This window comes from Mus caroli, chromosome 13, assembly GCF_900094665.2.
Source record: "Mus caroli chromosome 13, CAROLI_EIJ_v1.1, whole genome shotgun sequence".
Classification (NCBI taxonomy): domain Eukaryota; kingdom Metazoa; phylum Chordata; class Mammalia; order Rodentia; family Muridae; genus Mus; species Mus caroli.
Window position 1 is genome coordinate 78518 of NC_034582.1, and position 18149 is coordinate 96666.

The window sequence follows — 18149 nt, forward strand, 5'->3', positions numbered from 1 at the left end:
GGGGGGGGGGAAGAGGTGGGGTTAAGCAGGAAATTCACCAATAAGAGAGCAGGTCTCCCTTGACTGACGGCGCCGGCGGCCTCTCGCACGCCCCGCCCCGGCGCCGGAGCTCGCTCTCCTCTCCCCGCCTCCCCTCCCTCCCCTCCCTGCTCTTCTCTTCCCGTTGAGGTGGCGGCCGGCCTCGCCTCCTCCTCAGCTCCGTTTTTCCTCTCCTCGCTTTTTCCCTTTTCCCCCCATCCCCGGGGCCCAGAGCGGCCGGACTTCTCTCTCCCTTCTCTACGGCGGCCTCCGAGCCCCCGCGTGCGCTCCTTTCCCCGCCATGAATGAGGAATACGACGTGATCGTGCTGGGCACCGGCCTGACGGTGAGCTGCTGCGGCGGACGGCGGGGAGAGCGTCCGGCCGGCCTCTGCCCGGCCCGGGGGCGAAGGCGGGTCCGATCGGTGTGCACGAGCCCCGCCCGCGCCCGAACTGCCGGTGTCTGCGCCCCCTTGGGGACCGTCCCCACTCGCCCGTGTTGAGTCTAGGGTAGGGAGGTCGTGGCTTGTTGGGATGCAGTGATTTGAAGGCGTCGGTAGTGTGTTAGGAAAAACCAGGATGTGGAAGCCGAGACGTGTCCGTGGGAAGCCTGCCCATTGGGAAGTTGAGGGCAGAACCGCCCAGCAGCCGGAGAGAGACAGCCTCGTCCTCCTGCAGGAAGGAAGAGGACCGGGAAAACAGCTTGTGCGCCTTGCACTTCCCCTTTGGGTGAATGACCTCTCCCGCTTGGAAGCAGGCAAGCCCTGGACCGAGCGGGAGGGAGTCGCTGCTGGCGCCTGCAGTTCCTATGTATGTGGCGAGTAGCAGCCGCAGCAGCTTACTCAGCTAGTCTCTGGGCGCAGAAAGCCAAACAGAAAAATGATCGCTGATCGATAATTTGTCGTAGAGTTTGGCCAACTTAAGTTTCTAGAGAAAATCATGAAACGAGTTTCTTTAAAAAAAAAAAAATCCCTTTTTCTAATTGCTTCACTGCCCTCTCATCCTCTCGCTTGGAATGGGAAATGAATTTCCCCAAAACTTGTCTGTTAAATACTTTTCACGTCCGGCCCTTGCCATGCTTCCCTCTGGTTTGGTTTATTGCGTGCCGCCACAGTTTCTTGAGGAGGGGGAGGCTAAGTTCTCTGTACTTCTTACACTTCAGGGAGGTTAGAAAATAAATGCGCAGTGTGAATGTACTGGTATGTAAATGTAAGGCGGTACCTAGTGCTCCAGTACGTTTTCGTTAGTATCTAACTGCTTAAATATGAAAAAAAATATAGACAGGTTTTTATACTTTGTGCTTTCCCCCCTCCCCCCCCACCCCCACCCCCCGCTGTGACAAAAGGGCTGATCATTTGCAAAAAGGAGTTGGGAAGAGAACCGACCATTTTGACTATCAGTTGCGGTGTGTGTGGGGTGGGGGATTGAATGTGAAATTATGGGTAAATTACTTCATCAGGAACATTGATGTATGGATCCCATATGTCTATCCATCAAATGTCCAAGTCATTTAATAAGAGCCCCACAGCTTTCGACTTTGTTGAAATGCATTGGCATTTCTTTTTCTTTTTTCTTTTTGGTTTTTCGAGACAGGGTTTCTCTATATAGCCCTGGCTGTCCTGGAACTCACTTTGTAAACCAGGCTGGCCTCGAACTCAGAAATCTGCCTGCCTCTGCCTCCGGAGTGCTGGGATTAAAGGCGTGCGCCACCACGCCCGGCTCTACTTTTTTTTCTTTAATACTTTTAGGAAAAGCTTATTTTTCTCTTTGCAGTGATGAATGATTGCTAGAAGAGATTATTGTATTCTGACAAGTTCTCACCATGTAGCTCTGATTGACCAGGAATGCAGAGCTCTGCCTATCCCTGCCTTCTGGGTGTTGGGATGAAAGGCAAGGCCAAGATGTTCTGCTCAAGGCTCAGTAAACATGTGACTGCCCAGAGAGTAGACTGGAGATAGACATCATTGCTCACCTACAAGGCCATCTACTTACTTTGAATGAATGATTGAATTTCTTCTTTTATTTTTTTGAGGCAAGATCTTTCTGTGTAGCCTAGCTATACTGGAACTCCCTATATATATCAGGCTGACCCTGAATTTAAAAGAGATATTTCTACCTTCTAGCCTTCCCAGTGGTCGGTCAGTGCTTGGATTAAAAGGCACATACTGTCACACCCAGCCATTGGAATCCCACCCCCCTCAGTTGGGGAGACTTAAATTGCTAAATTAATCACTACCCAGGGCTCTCTGCAGGTTGACCTTTTTTTACTGCCTAATTGGGGGTTCTGGGCATAGTAAGTAGTTTGTGGTGGTGGCCTGTTAGTGGGCCCTGAGGTTGCCAGCATATTGTGAGAGCCAATTATTTCTCTTTTGTATTGTCATTGCTAATACTTCACATTTGCCCATTAATGGGGTGGGTTGAGTGTAGCTAAGTGAGCGCAGAGGTTTCCTGCAGGCTTCCACAGGCCTAGTTTAGAAGCATCATTTTGTATCAAAGATAGCACAGTCTGTTTAACAAAGTAACACCCTTTATTTAAATTTTCACTTGAATTGTGAATTTCTTAATGGGTAGTGGATACATAAGTAACTAGAATTTAGAAGTTTCTGCTGTCTTACAGCTATGCTAACCTTGTTTCTCACTGAGCCTTCCTAGATCTATACTGGTAAATGTTTTAGAATTGTATCAGTGTAGCTTGTGATCATCATAGGACCATCATTAATAGACACAGTAATAGCAGAATGATGTTGACAATAAGAAATGACATTAGTAGAACTTGGGTGAAATCTTGAATTAGGTTAAATCTTGGAGAGACAAAGTTAACTTGAAGAGTCAAAGCTAAAAGCCACAAATTAGATGTAGCTTTGAATATCAGAATGTACATGGCATTAATGTTTGGCTTGTAGACATTTAGTGCTGGAGATTTCAGAACCTAGAAAAAGGGTATATACCAAATGTATATTATTGGTGTGTCAAGGACTTTGAGTGAAGGAAACTTGTTACTTTAGTGTTGCTTGGTGTTGGCATTCTTGTCTATCAGTTAAATTCACATTAATCCTCAGGCATTGAAAGTAACTTTAGTAAAGAAGACCTTTAATTTTCTATGAGAAATGGCAGATTCTGTGTAATTATCTAACATTGAGACTTAACACTTTAAAGGCTATGAGGTCATGGTGCACACATTTAATCCCAGCACTTGGGGAAGAGGGGTGGGCACAGACACAGATGGACCTCTGAGTTGGATGCCAGTCTGGTTGACAACTTCAGGACAGCCAGGGCTACACAAAGGAGCCCTGTCTGGACAAAGAAAGAAAAAGTAGTAGTGCTCCCCCCTTCAAACCTATAGTTTGTAGACAAGCCTTTCTACTGACACGAGAGCAAGGAGAGTGACTGTCTTGGTAACTAGTGTTTTGTGGTGACTAATTTTTGTGCTGTGACATACGAATGCATTAAGTCCCAGTGAGCTTTGTGGGGCCTTCAGCCCCTTTAACTAGGCTCAGGCTGCTTTGCCTTCTGAATTATTCAGTCTCATTTTTGCTTCCTATCCCTTCTTTGTTGGTTGGCTGGCAACTTCTGCATTTCTATGCTTTGAGCATGTGTAAGCAGACTTTTACCACATAATTGGCACACAACTCATATGGGCTTGGTAATAAATCGCTGAGTTGTGCTAGAATTACTTTATTTGAAAAGAGCTGGCTCTACAGCCGGTTGTGTTTCCCAAGGCTTTGTTCTTGTTTTTTTTTTTTTCTACACAGTAAGCCTACACATTTGAGCAGAAACATGCACTATGACATATAAAGAACTCATTCTCAGCATAATATGTTTAAAGATTATTTTACATCCCAGAATATGCTCCCTAGTATTTCTCTTTATTAAAACATACTTATCAAATACTAGATTTTTGTGCTTGATTTGAGAATCCTAAACTGTAATTTAAATTTGCTCACACTTAGATTTGGTCTTGAAAACCTCTGCCATAGCTTCAAGAGGTATAGACACAGGACTTTGTATTCCTTGTGGTAGTGGTCATAGGACCAAGGAATTCAAATTCTTTTCTTTTTTTTCTTTTTAAAGTTCAGTGTTCCTAGTGTAAAGATGTTTAATTTAGAGTGCTGCAGATGAATCTTTTTGAAGCTCCAGTATAGAACCACACATGGGAATCCCACCCTGGACATTGTGTTGCTGGGTGGTGGACAAGGTCCAGGCTCACTAAATGCTGTATTAAGGGAATTTCAGGCTAGCCTGAGGAAAATTTATGTTTAGGCTTGGATCTTATTCCCAAGTAACTTTGCAATGGTTTGGTGACACTTAATTTAATCCTAGCATGTGGGTGGCTCACGAGGTTGAATCAGACAGAATTTGAGACCAGCTTGGTCTGTCTACCTACAGAGTTCCAGGCCAACCAAGGCTACATAGTGTGACCTTGTCTAAAAAATTAAAAACAACAGCAGAAACCCCATATGTATCAAATTTTTCTAAAATGGAAAAAAAAACCCAGACATTTAAAACACCTGTTTCAGGCATTTTAGATCAGGGAAGCAGCTTGTGTCCGCCTTAGAAGATGTAAATGTTCCAAGGACTGGAGGTTCACATCTGCTTTTTAAGCGTACATACATACGGGTAAAGTTGGGTATTTGATTCAGCTGTGTTACTTTTTGTCTCATTTCAAGTGGCATCTGATTTGAAAGGCTACTCTGGATTAATGTGGGTTAATGTTTTCAAACATTCACCCACTCACGGGAGGAGCTGCTATTATCTCCTCCTTCTTCAGGAGAGTCTCCTGATTGAAGACTCAAATTGAAGTAATTATTTGTCCTATTTCAGTTATTTAAACTATCTGTGACTGTTGCAGCCTGTTATGGTAAATGAAAAGGTAAACTTAAAAGCTTCCTGTATTATACAGATGCGGTAAGTAATAGGAGTGTCTTGAAAACCTCTGCGATAGGTTGGAGAGGTGTGGACAAAGGACTTTGTATTCCTTGCAGTAGTGCTCACAGGACCAAGGCTTTCAAATTCGTTTTTTTAAAAAAAGAAAAAAAGTTGAGTATTCCTCTCCTAAAGATGTTTAATTTAGAATGCTGCAAATGAATCCAGACACCCAAGTTACTCTGTGGAAGAGTAATTAGAATAAGAGTAAATGTAGACACCGAGGGGTATATGCATATACTCTCAGTACCGAGGAGCCAGAGGCAGGAGGTTGGTGTTTGTAGCCAGCGTAGGCTGCATAGTGAGACTCTGTCTGAAAAAAGAAAAGGGAAGATGAGGAGTTCACATAGAATCCCCAGAAACTTCATAAAAGGGGGTTAACTGGCTTTAAAAAGTTTTGGTAAGCCTGTTGTGATGGTATACTCAGTCCCAGCACTCAGGAACTCTGAATTCAAGGCCAGCCTGGTCTACATATTGAGTTCCAAGATAGCCAAGGCTACATAGAGAAACCTCATCTCAAAACAAACTAATAAAACAAGTATTGGTAAACTTTGTGAGCAGGGGGAATGCTTTTCTAATCAAAGAGAACACTGTAAGATGGGATTTATAAAAAGGATGTAGGAGCTAGTAGAATAGATGGCTTAGTGGGGAAAGGTGCTTGGTTCCGAGCCGTACGACTTGAATTTGATCACTGGGATCCATGGGTTATGAGATCAGTTTTCTACTTTCAAGTTTTTCTCTGACTTACACATTTGCCCCGTGGCATCCATGTGTGCACATATCAAAGTGTCAATACAAAAAGTGCAGGACTAGGAAAATCCTATCAGTATGCTGCTTGTAGAGAGATGAGGACCTCCAGATCCCACATTAAAAAAAATGAAATCCTGTCTAAACCTGCAAACAGAGGATCTCAAGGTTTGGTTCCTGTTTTGTCATAATCTGCTGTCTTGTTAAGAAACGCACTCTAAGCAGGCTCTGGAACCCACAGCTCCCAAAGGTTTAATAAAACAACTGAGATCCAAGGCGGTATTTGTTCTAAATGATTCCTTTGAAGGCAGTTACTGTCAGCTGTTTGACGAGTCTTTAAATTATTAGGCCCCCTAATTTTGGTTTTTAACCTTCATGTTTTAGGGCTATGGTCATGCATATTTGTAAGAGTTAGGTGTAGATGATATTCAGCAAAGTTTGCTGTGATTTTTGTTTTAGAAATTGAGCCCTGAAGTCTTGCTTTTATTTTACGAGAATGTGACTTTTTGGTCATACTCTTTAAATGCAAGAGCCTGTTATTCCACTTTCATATATGCGTTGAGCAATATATTTTAATATGGCACTAAAAGAAGCCAGGGATCTGGGTGAAGTGGCCTACACATGTACTTCCAGTGCTGGGAGGCAGAGGGAGGCAGACCTCTGAGTTCGAGGCCAGCCTGGTCTACATGATGAGATCTAGGACAGCTAGGGCTACACAGTGGGATCCTGCCTTGAAAAAAGGAAAAGAGAAACAGAGACAAAGGAATTGTTCTTAAGTGATATTAGGGCTGATTATTGTATTTGTAAAATACTTTCAATTCTGTTTGTCAGTATGACATTAAGAGAGTGAATAGGTAGACACAGGATGGAAAATGTTTTGCAGTACATATAAAGGACTTTACATTCCTAAAATATATAAAGACCTTTTTTATAAGGTGGTACAGAAAAGACAAAATTCAATTTAAGAAAATGAGTAAGAGCTTGAGAGGTGGGTCAGCAGTTCTGAACGCTTGTTACTCCTGCTGAGGACCCAGGTTTTAGTCCCCGCACCCACATTGTGGCTCACAACCATCTGATATAACCCCAGGTCCAGGAATGCACATATGTACAGGCTGGCCAAACCCTCCTGCACATAAAGTTAAAAAAGGAAAACAAAAATAAATTTTAAAATGTGTTTAAAAAATAAGTCAGTGGAACCAGTAGCTCACCCAGAAGGCTTCCTAGTCTCCAGGTGGCTTACAGTGACCTGCCTCTTCAGCTACAGGGGTCTTCTGGGCACATGTACACAGACACGCATAATAGTATGTGTAATTATAGATGACATATTTAAAAAATTCAAATAAGGGGAGAAAGGCTAGAAGTGTGGTTAAATCCTAGCCGGTTCTGCCAATCATTACCCAGTCATAAAGTGTTCTCAACCTCATTTAATCAGGATTGGCGAGGAAACCACACCCTAGTCAGAGTGACTAATGGGCCTGAAATAGGGATTTATATACTGTCAAAGCTGTGAGTTTGCAGTTCTAGTGGAAAGCCAGTGGGCATAGTTGCTTTCTATGATGCCGACATAACAAACGGTGTGCTCAAAGTGGCCACAGAACAGTATTTTTAACTAGTAAAGCACTGGCAGTCAGTGCCCACCAGGAGGGGAGTGGCTACTTAAAATTTGTCATGTACCCATGGTGTATTCATTCAGTGGATTCCTCTGTTGCTTTGTTATCAGAAGTGCAGGTCCCTACACTAGCTGCTTCTGCAGCACCTGAGAACTTACCTGAAACACAAAAACTTTTTCCATCAGTCAGACACAGGAATCACAATGTACATTTTCACATGAGCCCCAGGTGACTGTCACTTGAGAAATGCTACTCTGATAGCTGCTCTTTGGAAATCAGTCCAGGACCAGCTTCTTCAACTATCCCCTAGGAACTTGTTAGAAATGCAGGTTTTCATCCCCTTCCCTTCCCAAGCAGCCCAAGAGATGGATCTCAGTTTTGTTTTATTAAACCTTTGGGAGCTGTGGGTTCAACTCGAGTTTCCAGAGCCTGCTTAGAGTGCGTTTCTTAACAAGACAGCAGATTATGACAAAACAGGAACCAAACCTTGAGATCCTCTGTTTGCAGGTTTAGATAGGATTTCAGATAAGACATAATATTTTAGGTTTTGAAGGTCATGTGGGCTCTGTCACAACTGTTGTGTCACTGGGAAAATAGCCACAGACAGTCTACAAACAAACAAACATTGTGATACCCCTGTAAAATTATTTGCAAAGCAAGTGTGCCTGCTAGATTGGCCATGTACCCAAGAGGCCCTGTTCTGTAACAAGAACAAATAAATGATTCCTTGTGTGACTTCAAACAAGTTGTATATACCTTTGACTCTAGCACTTATGAAGCAGATGGAGGCGGATCTCTGATCCAGTGCAGCCTGTTTTGATACTGAGTTCAGGACAGCTGGGGATACACAGTAAGACACTGGGTCAGAAGGCAGAGCAACAACAACAACAACAACAAAAAAGATCTTATTTTGGGGTATGTGAGAGGAAGACCTAGGACAAATACACTGTCAGCCCTTAAGCACTGTCCACCAGTTTTGAGGTAGGTTTCTCACTGGCCTCAAATTCACTGAGTAAATTAGTCTGGGTAACCATGGAGGCCCAGGGGTCTGCCTGATCTGACACGCCAGCACAGGGATTACAGGCCTGCCACCCTGCTTGACTTTTTCATGTGGGCCTGGGGCTCTATCACAGGTTCTTCTTGGAAGGAATGTGAACCAAGTTGTCTCACTTGTGTTAGACTTCAAAGCAGGTGACGGACAGCACAAGGGGTAATTTATTTTAGCTCTTACTTCCAGGGTTTTCAGCCATAATGGCTGGGAGGCTGTAATGAGGCAGAGCAGCCCACATACTGACCCAGAGAAAAGAATGAATACCTGTGCTGGAAGGCTATTTCTCCTTCCATCCTAAATGGCCCGCACCATCATTCCAAGCGACAAGACTGCCGCTTTCAGCTTAGGTCTACCCCTAGTTACACTTAGGAAGTCCTAGTTTACTCTAAATAATCCAGATCTCTGGATGTTGGTATGTTTCACTTAATGATATGAAAAGTCTAGTCTTGTAGTAAGGTGTGTTGGAACATGGCAACACTTCAGGTATGTGTGCCAGCCTGGCAGTAGGAAGACTCAGTCTTAACATAAATGTAACTTATACTCTACTGTAGTCATTGTCTTTGTCTTGAAGCCTTACTACTCCAGTCTGCTAACCTAGGCCTAGCCCTGGAAGCTTCTAGCCTCCATGCAATCTATTCTAGGCCTAGAATGTTTTCAGCCTCTGAGATTTAACTAGTGAGTAAGCTCACCTCTTCTTGTTCTTTCTAAACTCTCCCTGACTGGTTCAAAACAGGAACCCCCCTTCCGAGTTCTCTCCATCTGATTGATTCAAACAGGCTCTTTCTCAACTATTGCTCTTCTTGGCCTTAAACTAAGTCTAGCAATCTGTTCTAATCTTTTGACTGCTTCCATTCTCTAGCTTGCTCTGTCTTCACCTGTGTCTAGCTTGTTCTCACTCTGTAATCTGTCTCTGAACACCTGTCCTGGTAAAACTGCCTCTTTCTTTTTTCTCTCTTTTTCTGCACTGTTCTCTTAAGCAGGTTTCCTTTCCTCTCTCTTGTGAGAATTATTGTATTCTATTTGGTCAGATTTTTCTCTGATTTATCACTTTGTCTGCTACTCAGTTAGACCTCACTTTCAAACATTTCAAACTTCCTTCTACAAACTAACACTTACCTTCTTTGTTTGAGGTTAAAGGTGTGTACTAAGAGCGTGTCTATCCCAGCCAGAGGGATTAAAAGGTTTATTCTGAGACTGAGCCAGACCACAACAGGAAAACCTCTTTTTCAATAAATAACACAATCCTGGGGTTCATAGTGTGATCAAATATGCTGCAGCAGTCAGGCGGACTAATAACACTTTAAAAGTCCCTGTAGGTATTGGGTCCTAGATGGTAGATGAGCTTTCCAACATTGTTTTGCATTCATGAGTTGCATTTTATTAGTAATAAATGATGGGGTTTTATTATTATTGTTTTATGTTCATCATCTTTTCCCTCAGTGTATGTTGTGCACCCTGTACTGGCCTGGTGCCCATGGAGGCTAGAAAAAGGTAATCATAGCTCTTGGAACTAAAGTTACAGCCTGTTGGGAGCTGCCTTGTGGGTGTTGGGAAACAATCCAGGTTTTCTGGAAGGGCAGCTAGTGTTTTTAACCTGCCCATCTGTCCAGCACTCAACTGCTGCATCCTTGCTGGGTTCCAGGGGTAGATCTGAGTCAGGTAGTTGGTGAAGGAATGAAGAAAAGACAGTCACACAGATAGGGTGGCCGGGGCTTTCTGCTAGAGAGGCTTCAGCAACCTGGAGCTCAGTGTGTGTTTTGTATAGAGTTGAATAGAGATGGTCATTGCGTACATGTGAACAAGGGGACCTGGTTGTTATTCAGATAAACAAGGATGCAGCATTTACGGTTATTGCCAGACCAAGGAGACAGGGTTAGGAAAGCTCGGTAGGAGCAGCCTTTATGGGGAATAGTAGGTGGTGGTGCTGGAAGGTATGGTGGACATTATCTGCACAGTCAGCATTACACACTTAGACAAGGAGAGAAGGCTTTGCTATTTCCCTGAGTATCTGAGAGGGAAGTCCCATTAGCAGGGTCATGTCTGTCAACAATACACACCCACTCAGGACTCACTCTGGGTTTCCTCATTTCTCACACCTAACCTGTTCATTTTTAAGAGGTTCATTTCTTAAAGAATTTACCAAAGGCAAATAGTCTGTTTATCAGTTCTTTCAAATAAAGATGGTAAATCATGTAACAGTTTTTTTTGTTCAACACTAAAGATTTTCCTTGAGCTGGATTTTGTTAATGCAGTGTAAAAAAGGTGGGTATTACTAGTATGCCGTTAAGATAAATTTCAATGCCTCATAAAGGCCTTAGTGAATGCTTAGAAAAGAGAAGCAGGATGCAGGTGAAAGCCTCTGCCTTTGCTCTGCCTGCCCAGTAAATAAGCGGTTGTGGTGTTGGGAATCTCATTTTTCACCTTGGAGCTCCCTGGCGTCCAGGAGAAGCCTTTTGTCATGGTGAATGAGTGCTGTAGTTACTAAGAGAATGCTTAGTGAGATTACCTCTTTTATAAAGGAGACATTTAAACATGTATGTCTTTCCTTCTTTAACCATACATGTTTTCCTTTAGGAGTGTATCCTGTCGGGGATAATGTCAGTGAATGGAAAGAAGGTTCTTCATATGGACCAGAATCCATACTATGGAGGAGAAAGTGCATCGATAACACCGCTGGAAGATGTGAGTCTCTGATCCACACATGTTTACATGTTGGGTGATTTGTGAGTGTCCACTTTTGGACTTGGTCTTGGTTTTGGCTTCTTAGTACTATATTTTTTGTGGGGTAGGAGGAGGGTTTGAGACAGAATGTCTTTCTACCCAGTCCTGGCTATCCTGTACTCTATACAGACCAGACCATGCTGGCTTCAAGCTCACAGAGCTCCCCACCTGCCTTCACTTCTGTCATGGCTGGGATTAAAGGCGTGGAACACCTCCCCTGGCAGTTTTGGCTTATTCTGTTTAATAAGTTGACGGCTCTCCGATTTTTTTTTTAGGAGCTTCTAGTTTGGGGATTGTAAAGTGTTAAGTAAGGACAAGGAAGCAGGGGTGGGTTGTGCCCAGTGTGCCAGAACATGCCATTGCTGATACCTGGACTGATTATTGCCTTAGTCTCCTATTGTCCTGTATTCTTCATCACTGTTGTTAAGTCAGAGCTGGGATTCCAAGCTTAATCCTGTTTGCTCCGGTGTCTTTTTTCTTTTCCCTTTAATTTCCTCCCCCTTTTGGATAGAATATATGAGTCCTAAGTGAGTTTCTAAATTTATCTGGAGCTTGTAAACATTTTTATATATAGGGAGTGACACTTTTTTGTGAGAATAATGTACACTTTTCCTAGAAAAATCATTCCCTGATTAATTTAATACATACATCAAATAGTTTCTTCTTCCCTTTATGAATATAGAAGAGTTGAAAGTATTTTATTACCAGTGTAGCAAAACCTTCAGTCTGAATCTAGCAGTTGATTTGATTTGTGGGGTTTGTTGTTGTTAGTTACTTATTTCTGTATTTTTTTAACTTACAAGGTTTTGTTATGTAGCCCTAGCTGGCCTTGAACTCAAGATCTCCCTGTTTCCAGTGTGCTGGATTATGGGTCTGTGCCACGAGACATTACTTTATTGTGATTTTGAAAAGTTGAAAGTAATAAAGACATTGTGGCACTTGACCTAAATGTTTCAGTTTCCATCTGTTAAGGATGATGTTTTCTACATCATAATGAAACATTTATGAAAATTTATACTATTTATACTGTATTCTATCTCCAGCCATCCAGAGTGGTATTTCACTCTTCAGTAAACTTGTTTTTAAAACCAGGATTACGGAGGGGGAGTGTTTGGGGGGACTGGAGAGATGGCTCAGCGGTTAAGAGCACCAGCTGCTCTTCCAGAGGTCCTGAGTTCAATTCCCAGCAACCACATGGTGGCTCACAACCATCTGTAATGGGGTCTGGTGTGTTGATGTCAGCTACAGTGTATTCATATACATAAAGTAAATAAATCTTTAAAACAAAACAGGATTCCCTAAAGGTTTAAGCATTGTATGTGTGTTTCTTCTCTGTTCTCTGAAGCTACAAGTCTCACCACCTTTCCTTTTATCGTTTTTTTAATCTGGAGAAGTTCAGACTATGAATCTGAAAAAACTTGTTGATAACGTCATACACTATTATACTGGGAGGCATTCATTGGAGGTGAATGTGTGCATAGTGTTCTTTGGTGATGTAATCATTGGTGTGTGTTTATGTTCACACTCAACACAGTGTGCAGTTTTATACAGCAGTTGTGTTTCAGTAAAACCTCAGAACTACAAGTTAACAGGAATTAGTTCTAACTTATCTTTTCTAGTTTTAAAATGTGTAACATTTATTTTTCAACTTGTGTAGCTAGAGAAGCAAAATTAGAGGGAATTAGTTTAAATGAGTCTACAGTAAGTGGGAAACAGACTTCTGCAGTGCTTATTAATCTTAGCATTAGTTCATAAATTAAATACTGTGTTTAATTACATAATACGTTGAGACCTAAAAGACTTCTATGACTAAATAAACGTTTTATCTGACTCAAACTAAACTGCCTTGTGCTTTAACTCTTAGAGTTGTGTTATACCACAACCTCTGGATCTAAAAATCATTGATAACTTTTGATGAAAATTACATTTTGTTACATTATTGATATTTTTGTTCTGCTTTTAGTTATACAAAAGGTTTAAATTACCAGGACAACCGCCAGCATCAATGGGAAGAGGAAGAGACTGGAATGTTGACTTAATTCCCAAGTTCCTTATGGCCAATGGTAAAAATGCTAATGCAGTTTATGACAGTGTACTGAACCTGATTTGGAAGCAGAGACTATTACCCTGGGTCTGATGCCCGGGGCGTACTTATGTCAAAAGTAGTTTAGTAAGATGCTCCATTTAAGAATGGAGGGAAGCGGGGATTATTTATAGCTCTGGAAAGAAACAAAATCATGACGTGACACAGTGCCTACCAAAATTGAAGATTTTGTAATATATAGAAACTTAGCAGGAAATTATAGACATTTCACACTTGGTGCAAGTCTGGTATGGTGCAGTACAGACCAAAATTCTAATACAGTAACATTGTAAATATTTGTAAAAGATTTCCTTCTTAATGTTTACCTGATAATCTCGGTGAAACTGAGTCTTTCATGCCATTTAAATGTTTTCTAGTTTGTACGCTTTTGAGATTAACTTTTCGCATTAACATTCTCAGTATTTTAGGATAGTAAAATATCTTGTAAAAGTTCTGTGGTATCTTTGGTTTTTTTCCTAAGATGGTATTGAATAGTGAGCCACACTTAGCGGTGTATAGCTGTATAGTTGAGACAGGTTTTTCTGTTTTTTTCGAGACAGGATTTCTGTTTATAGCCCTGGCTGTCCTGGAACTCACTTTGTAGACCAGGCTGGCTTCGAACTCAGAAATCTACCTGCCTCTGCCTCCCGAGTGCTGGGATTAAAGGCATGCGCCACCACGCCAGGCTTCAAACTCTTATTTCTTAAAATTTTTTTTTTTTTTTTTTAGTTCTGGAGTTTGAATATGGTGTCTCATAAATGATAGCCTCTTCCATTGAGTCATGTCTCCAGCCCTATCTTAAAAAAAGATGTTGTAATTATCCTTTCAGATAAGCATTAAAGTGGTTTTGGTCTCAAAAGCTTTTGATAATTGGCATAGGAGCTTACAGATAGGTGATATTCCTAAATGTAGTTCATCTATCTTTTTTTTTTTTTCTTAAGATTTATTTATTAATTATATGTAAGTACACCGTAGCTGTCTTCAGACACACCAGAAGAGGGAGTCAGATCTTGTTACGGATGGTTGTGAGCCACCATGTGGTTGCTGGGATTTGAACTAAGGACCTTTGGAAGAGCAGTCGGGTGCTCTTACCTGCTGAGCCATCTCACCAGCCCCCGTTCTTCATCTATCTGATGTCAATATTTTCTAATAAATATAGGTTGATTTAAAAATTGAAACATTTGGAATTGCCTGTGTCTGATACAGGACAGAAGGGCAAAATTGCCTGAATTCACTTGTTAAAGCAGACCTCTTCTCACTGCTAGTTTACATTTCATGGTCTTTGCACAGCCAAGTCGATGAGATTCATTAGCCTACAAGTTGTAGCACTGAGCTTCAGCATGTATGTAAGGTGTGTATTTTAGCTGCACCACCTAAAATGAGGCTTTGCAAGTTTCTGGTAAGACCTGCTGTACCGTGTTAGGACAAAGTTGGGAGGCTTTCATGGCAAGCTTTGCTTCTTTTTAAAGGTAGTAAGGTTTGAGTGACGTTTGCATTATGTGGCTTTTCAAGGTCAGTTGGTGAAGATGCTGCTTTTCACAGAGGTCACTCGCTACATGGACTTCAAAGTGATTGAGGGAAGCTTTGTCTACAAGGGAGGGAAAATCTACAAGGTTCCTTCCACTGAAGCAGAAGCCCTGGCATCTAGTAAGTAATTCTCATTTTATTTAACACAATGATGAGATTTTTCTGGTGAAAAGGAATCACAGACATCCATTTATCTAGTCATAAATACTTACCAATTATGCACCAGTTAACTTTAATGTCTGTTCCGTTTAGAGGAGGATGGGAAAGGATATAAAACTAGGAGTTTTCTTATCTTTATCTTCCAGCTGTGTGTTATTAGGAACACTGACTCAGAGAGAAAGCTTAGGGTTTGCATATATTGCCCTGTCTCTCTCAGTCTCTGTGTACATCATACACATTATTTTTAGACAAGGTTTTAGGATATGGCTCTGGCTGCCCTAGATCTAGATCAGGTTGGCTGAAAACTCACAGAGATCCACCTGTCTTTACATTCAAGTGCTGAAATCAAAGATTTTTTTTAAAATTTTGCTTCATTATTTGCCTGTATATATGTGTGTGCACCACATTTGTGCCTAGTGCCCATGGAGGCCAGAAGGAGGCATTAGATCTCATCAGCCTGGGGTTACAAATGGTTGTGAGTGGCCGTGTGAGTGTTGTTAACTGAACCTGGATCTTGTGCAAGAGCAGCAAGTGCTCCTAACTGCTGAGCCATCTCTCCAGCCTATGTAGAGCAGTGTACTAGTTGTTTAAGATTTCATTAACAAGTGACATACAGTGCAGTCACTAAATAAGTTGTGGCTAATTCTTCCTTGGTGTCTTGGTCTTTTCCCATGAGGTCTAAGTGTGTTGTAGCATTCAGAAGAAAGAAAGCAACATTCATAATTTTGGGAACTGGCTAAGTTACAGATCAGCATCATAGAGGAAGAACATTGGTATAGATGCCTTTGGAGCAGTTTTTTCAGTGTTATTTTGTGCCTAATAAGATACAGAATTTGGGCTGGAGAGAGGATGGCTCAGCAGTTAAGAGCACTGACTGCTCTTCCAAAGGTCCTGAGTTCAAATCCCAGCAACCACATGGTGGCTCACAACCACCTGTGATGAGATCTTACGCCCTCTTCTGGTTTGTCTGAAGACAGCTACAATGTACTTATGTAAACCTTTGGGCCGAAGCGACAAGGGACTTGAGCAAGCGAAGTTGACTGGAGCGATTGGACTTGACCGGAGCAAGTAGAGAGAGGTCCTAAAAATTCAATTCCCAACAACCACATGAAGAAGGCTCACAGCCATAAATCTTTTTTTTTAAAAGTTTTTAAAAAAAGATACAGAATTCCACTCTGAAAAAATGTACCATTTACTGAGGTTCTGCTGTGCAATTGAGTACTATGAATGATCTGTTTAGAGAGTTGTACAACTAGAGTCCAGGTTCTGTCATGTTCATGACATTGGTTTTTAAAATGCCCCCACAGTCTTACTTTCTCAGTGTCTTATTCCATGTGCTTTTTGAAAAAAATATTTTTCAGGCTTAATGGGACTGTTTGAGAAACGCCGCTTCAGGAAGTTCCTGGTTTATGTTGCCAATTTTGATGAAAAAGATCCTAGAACTTTCGAGGGTGTTGATCCTAAGAAGACCTCCATGAGAGATGTGTATAAGAAGTTTGATTTGGGCCAAGATGTTATAGACTTTACTGGCCATTCTCTTGCACTGTACAGAACAGATGAGTAAGTAGGCTAATGGCTCTCATCTCCTAGCTGTGCAGAGGCTGTGAGCTATTGGCTAGCAGTGCTAGGAGGTGGCTTTAGGCAACTTTACAGTTCCAGTATTATATTAGGTATTTATTAGAGAGGATCGACAGCAGAAAAAAGTGCGAGGATTCCAGTCAGGAATGTTTGGTTTTCAGATCTATATTTTTCTTTAAACTTTGAACTGTGAGACTGTTAAGTGTGAAACTTAGGACTTGTACTTTATTGTCTGGCCCTTGGAAAGAGGGTCTAGTTGCAAATGAGTCTAAGACTGTTTTAATTAGGGGATAGTCCTTTGAGATTACTGCAGGAAAAGAGTTTAAAATCAATAAGAAAGAAGTAGTCTTTTCTAATGTTCATTTGCTTTTTTCCCCAGCTACTTAGATCAGCCGTGTTGTGAAACCATTAATAGAATTAAACTTTACAGTGAGTCTTTGGCAAGATACGGTAAAAGCCCGTACCTGTATCCGCTTTATGGTCTTGGGGAATTGCCGCAAGGATTTGCAAGGTGAGTACCTATTTTACCCATTAGCCCTGAAGACCTCAGATTTCATCCTGACTGGTGAAGGCAAAAAATGTCTCTCAATAATGAAATGCTATTTGCTTGTTTTCTATTTTTAAGATTTTTTATTCTTATTAAAATGAAATAAATTTATGCACAAAACTTCAGCTAAGTGAAATATAGTTTGAAAAGTATATAGACTTTATAGACATGTATCATCAAAAATGGTTTCCAGCTGGGCGCGCGCACATCTTTAATCCCAGCAATTGGGAGGCAGAGGCAGACAGATTTCTGAGTTCAAGGCCAGCCTGGTCTGCAGAGTGAGTTCCAGTACAGCCACAGCTACACAGAGAAACCCTGTCTCAAAAAAACAAAACAAACAAACAAAAACCATGGTTTCCTCCCCCACAAAGTTACCTTAGATCAATCATAATTAGTCCCCTCCACATAGAAAAATACATTGTATGCTCATTCACCTCCCGTGGCTTCCTTTTGCTTAACAGTGTTTATGAGGTGGCTTTAGGTTGGTGCATGGGCTGAGGACCCACCTATATTGAGAGTCACGATATTGTGTAGATTACATGGTTATACCACACTCCTTGCTTGGGATGTCTAGATTTCCAGTTTGGGGCTATTATGAATGAAGTTTTTATGAGAGTTCTGTGTACAGATAATATTGCTGACTAGGGTTTTCCTTGCCCCTTCAGTCCTCCTCTCCCACAGAGACCACATTCTACTTTGATATGGCACATATGTACGTGTGTATATCTATTAATATGTCACATTATGTATGAAATATATGTATGCACATCTAAGTCCTCTTTGAGAACTGTGATTTAAGTCTCTATTTTGTAAACATGATTTTTCAGATCTCTTCTTATACCGATATACTTACATTTTTATCTACAGTCTATCACCCATTTTTGCCTTTATTTACCTCCCAATATCTCCTTTCTTCCCACCTCTCAAACCCTTTCTTCCCAGCAATTCTGTCTCATACTTTCATATCCTGTTTGTTTATGGCCCACTACCTTTAATTAGTAGATACTATAATTCATCTAGATTTAGGAAGGGAGATTTTAGCTGGGCGGTGGTGGTGCACGCCTTTAATCCCAGCACTTGGGAGGCAGAGACAGGTGGATTTCTGAGTTCGAGGCCAGCCTGGTCTACAAAGTGAGTTCCAGGACAGCCAGGGGTATACAGAGAAACCCTGTCTCGAAAAAACGGA

The 18149-nt window shown here is 41.6% G+C and overlaps 1 protein-coding gene across 1 annotated transcript in view; it reads left to right on the top strand.

The window, feature by feature from the left end:
- Positions 1–146: 146 nt before the first annotated feature.
- Positions 147–18149, top strand: part of Gdi2 (GDP dissociation inhibitor 2) — a 23277-nt gene continuing 5274 nt past the window's right edge. Inside the window, exons 1-6 of the mRNA XM_021180244.2 lie at positions 147–364; positions 10923–11030; positions 13033–13132; positions 14665–14799; positions 16200–16398; positions 16796–16927. Of these exons, the coding sequence (XP_021035903.1) occupies positions 320–364; positions 10923–11030; positions 13033–13132; positions 14665–14799; positions 16200–16398; positions 16796–16927 (719 nt within the window). The 5' untranslated portion in view covers positions 147–319. The remainder of the gene's footprint in view (positions 365–10922; positions 11031–13032; positions 13133–14664; positions 14800–16199; positions 16399–16795; positions 16928–18149) is intronic.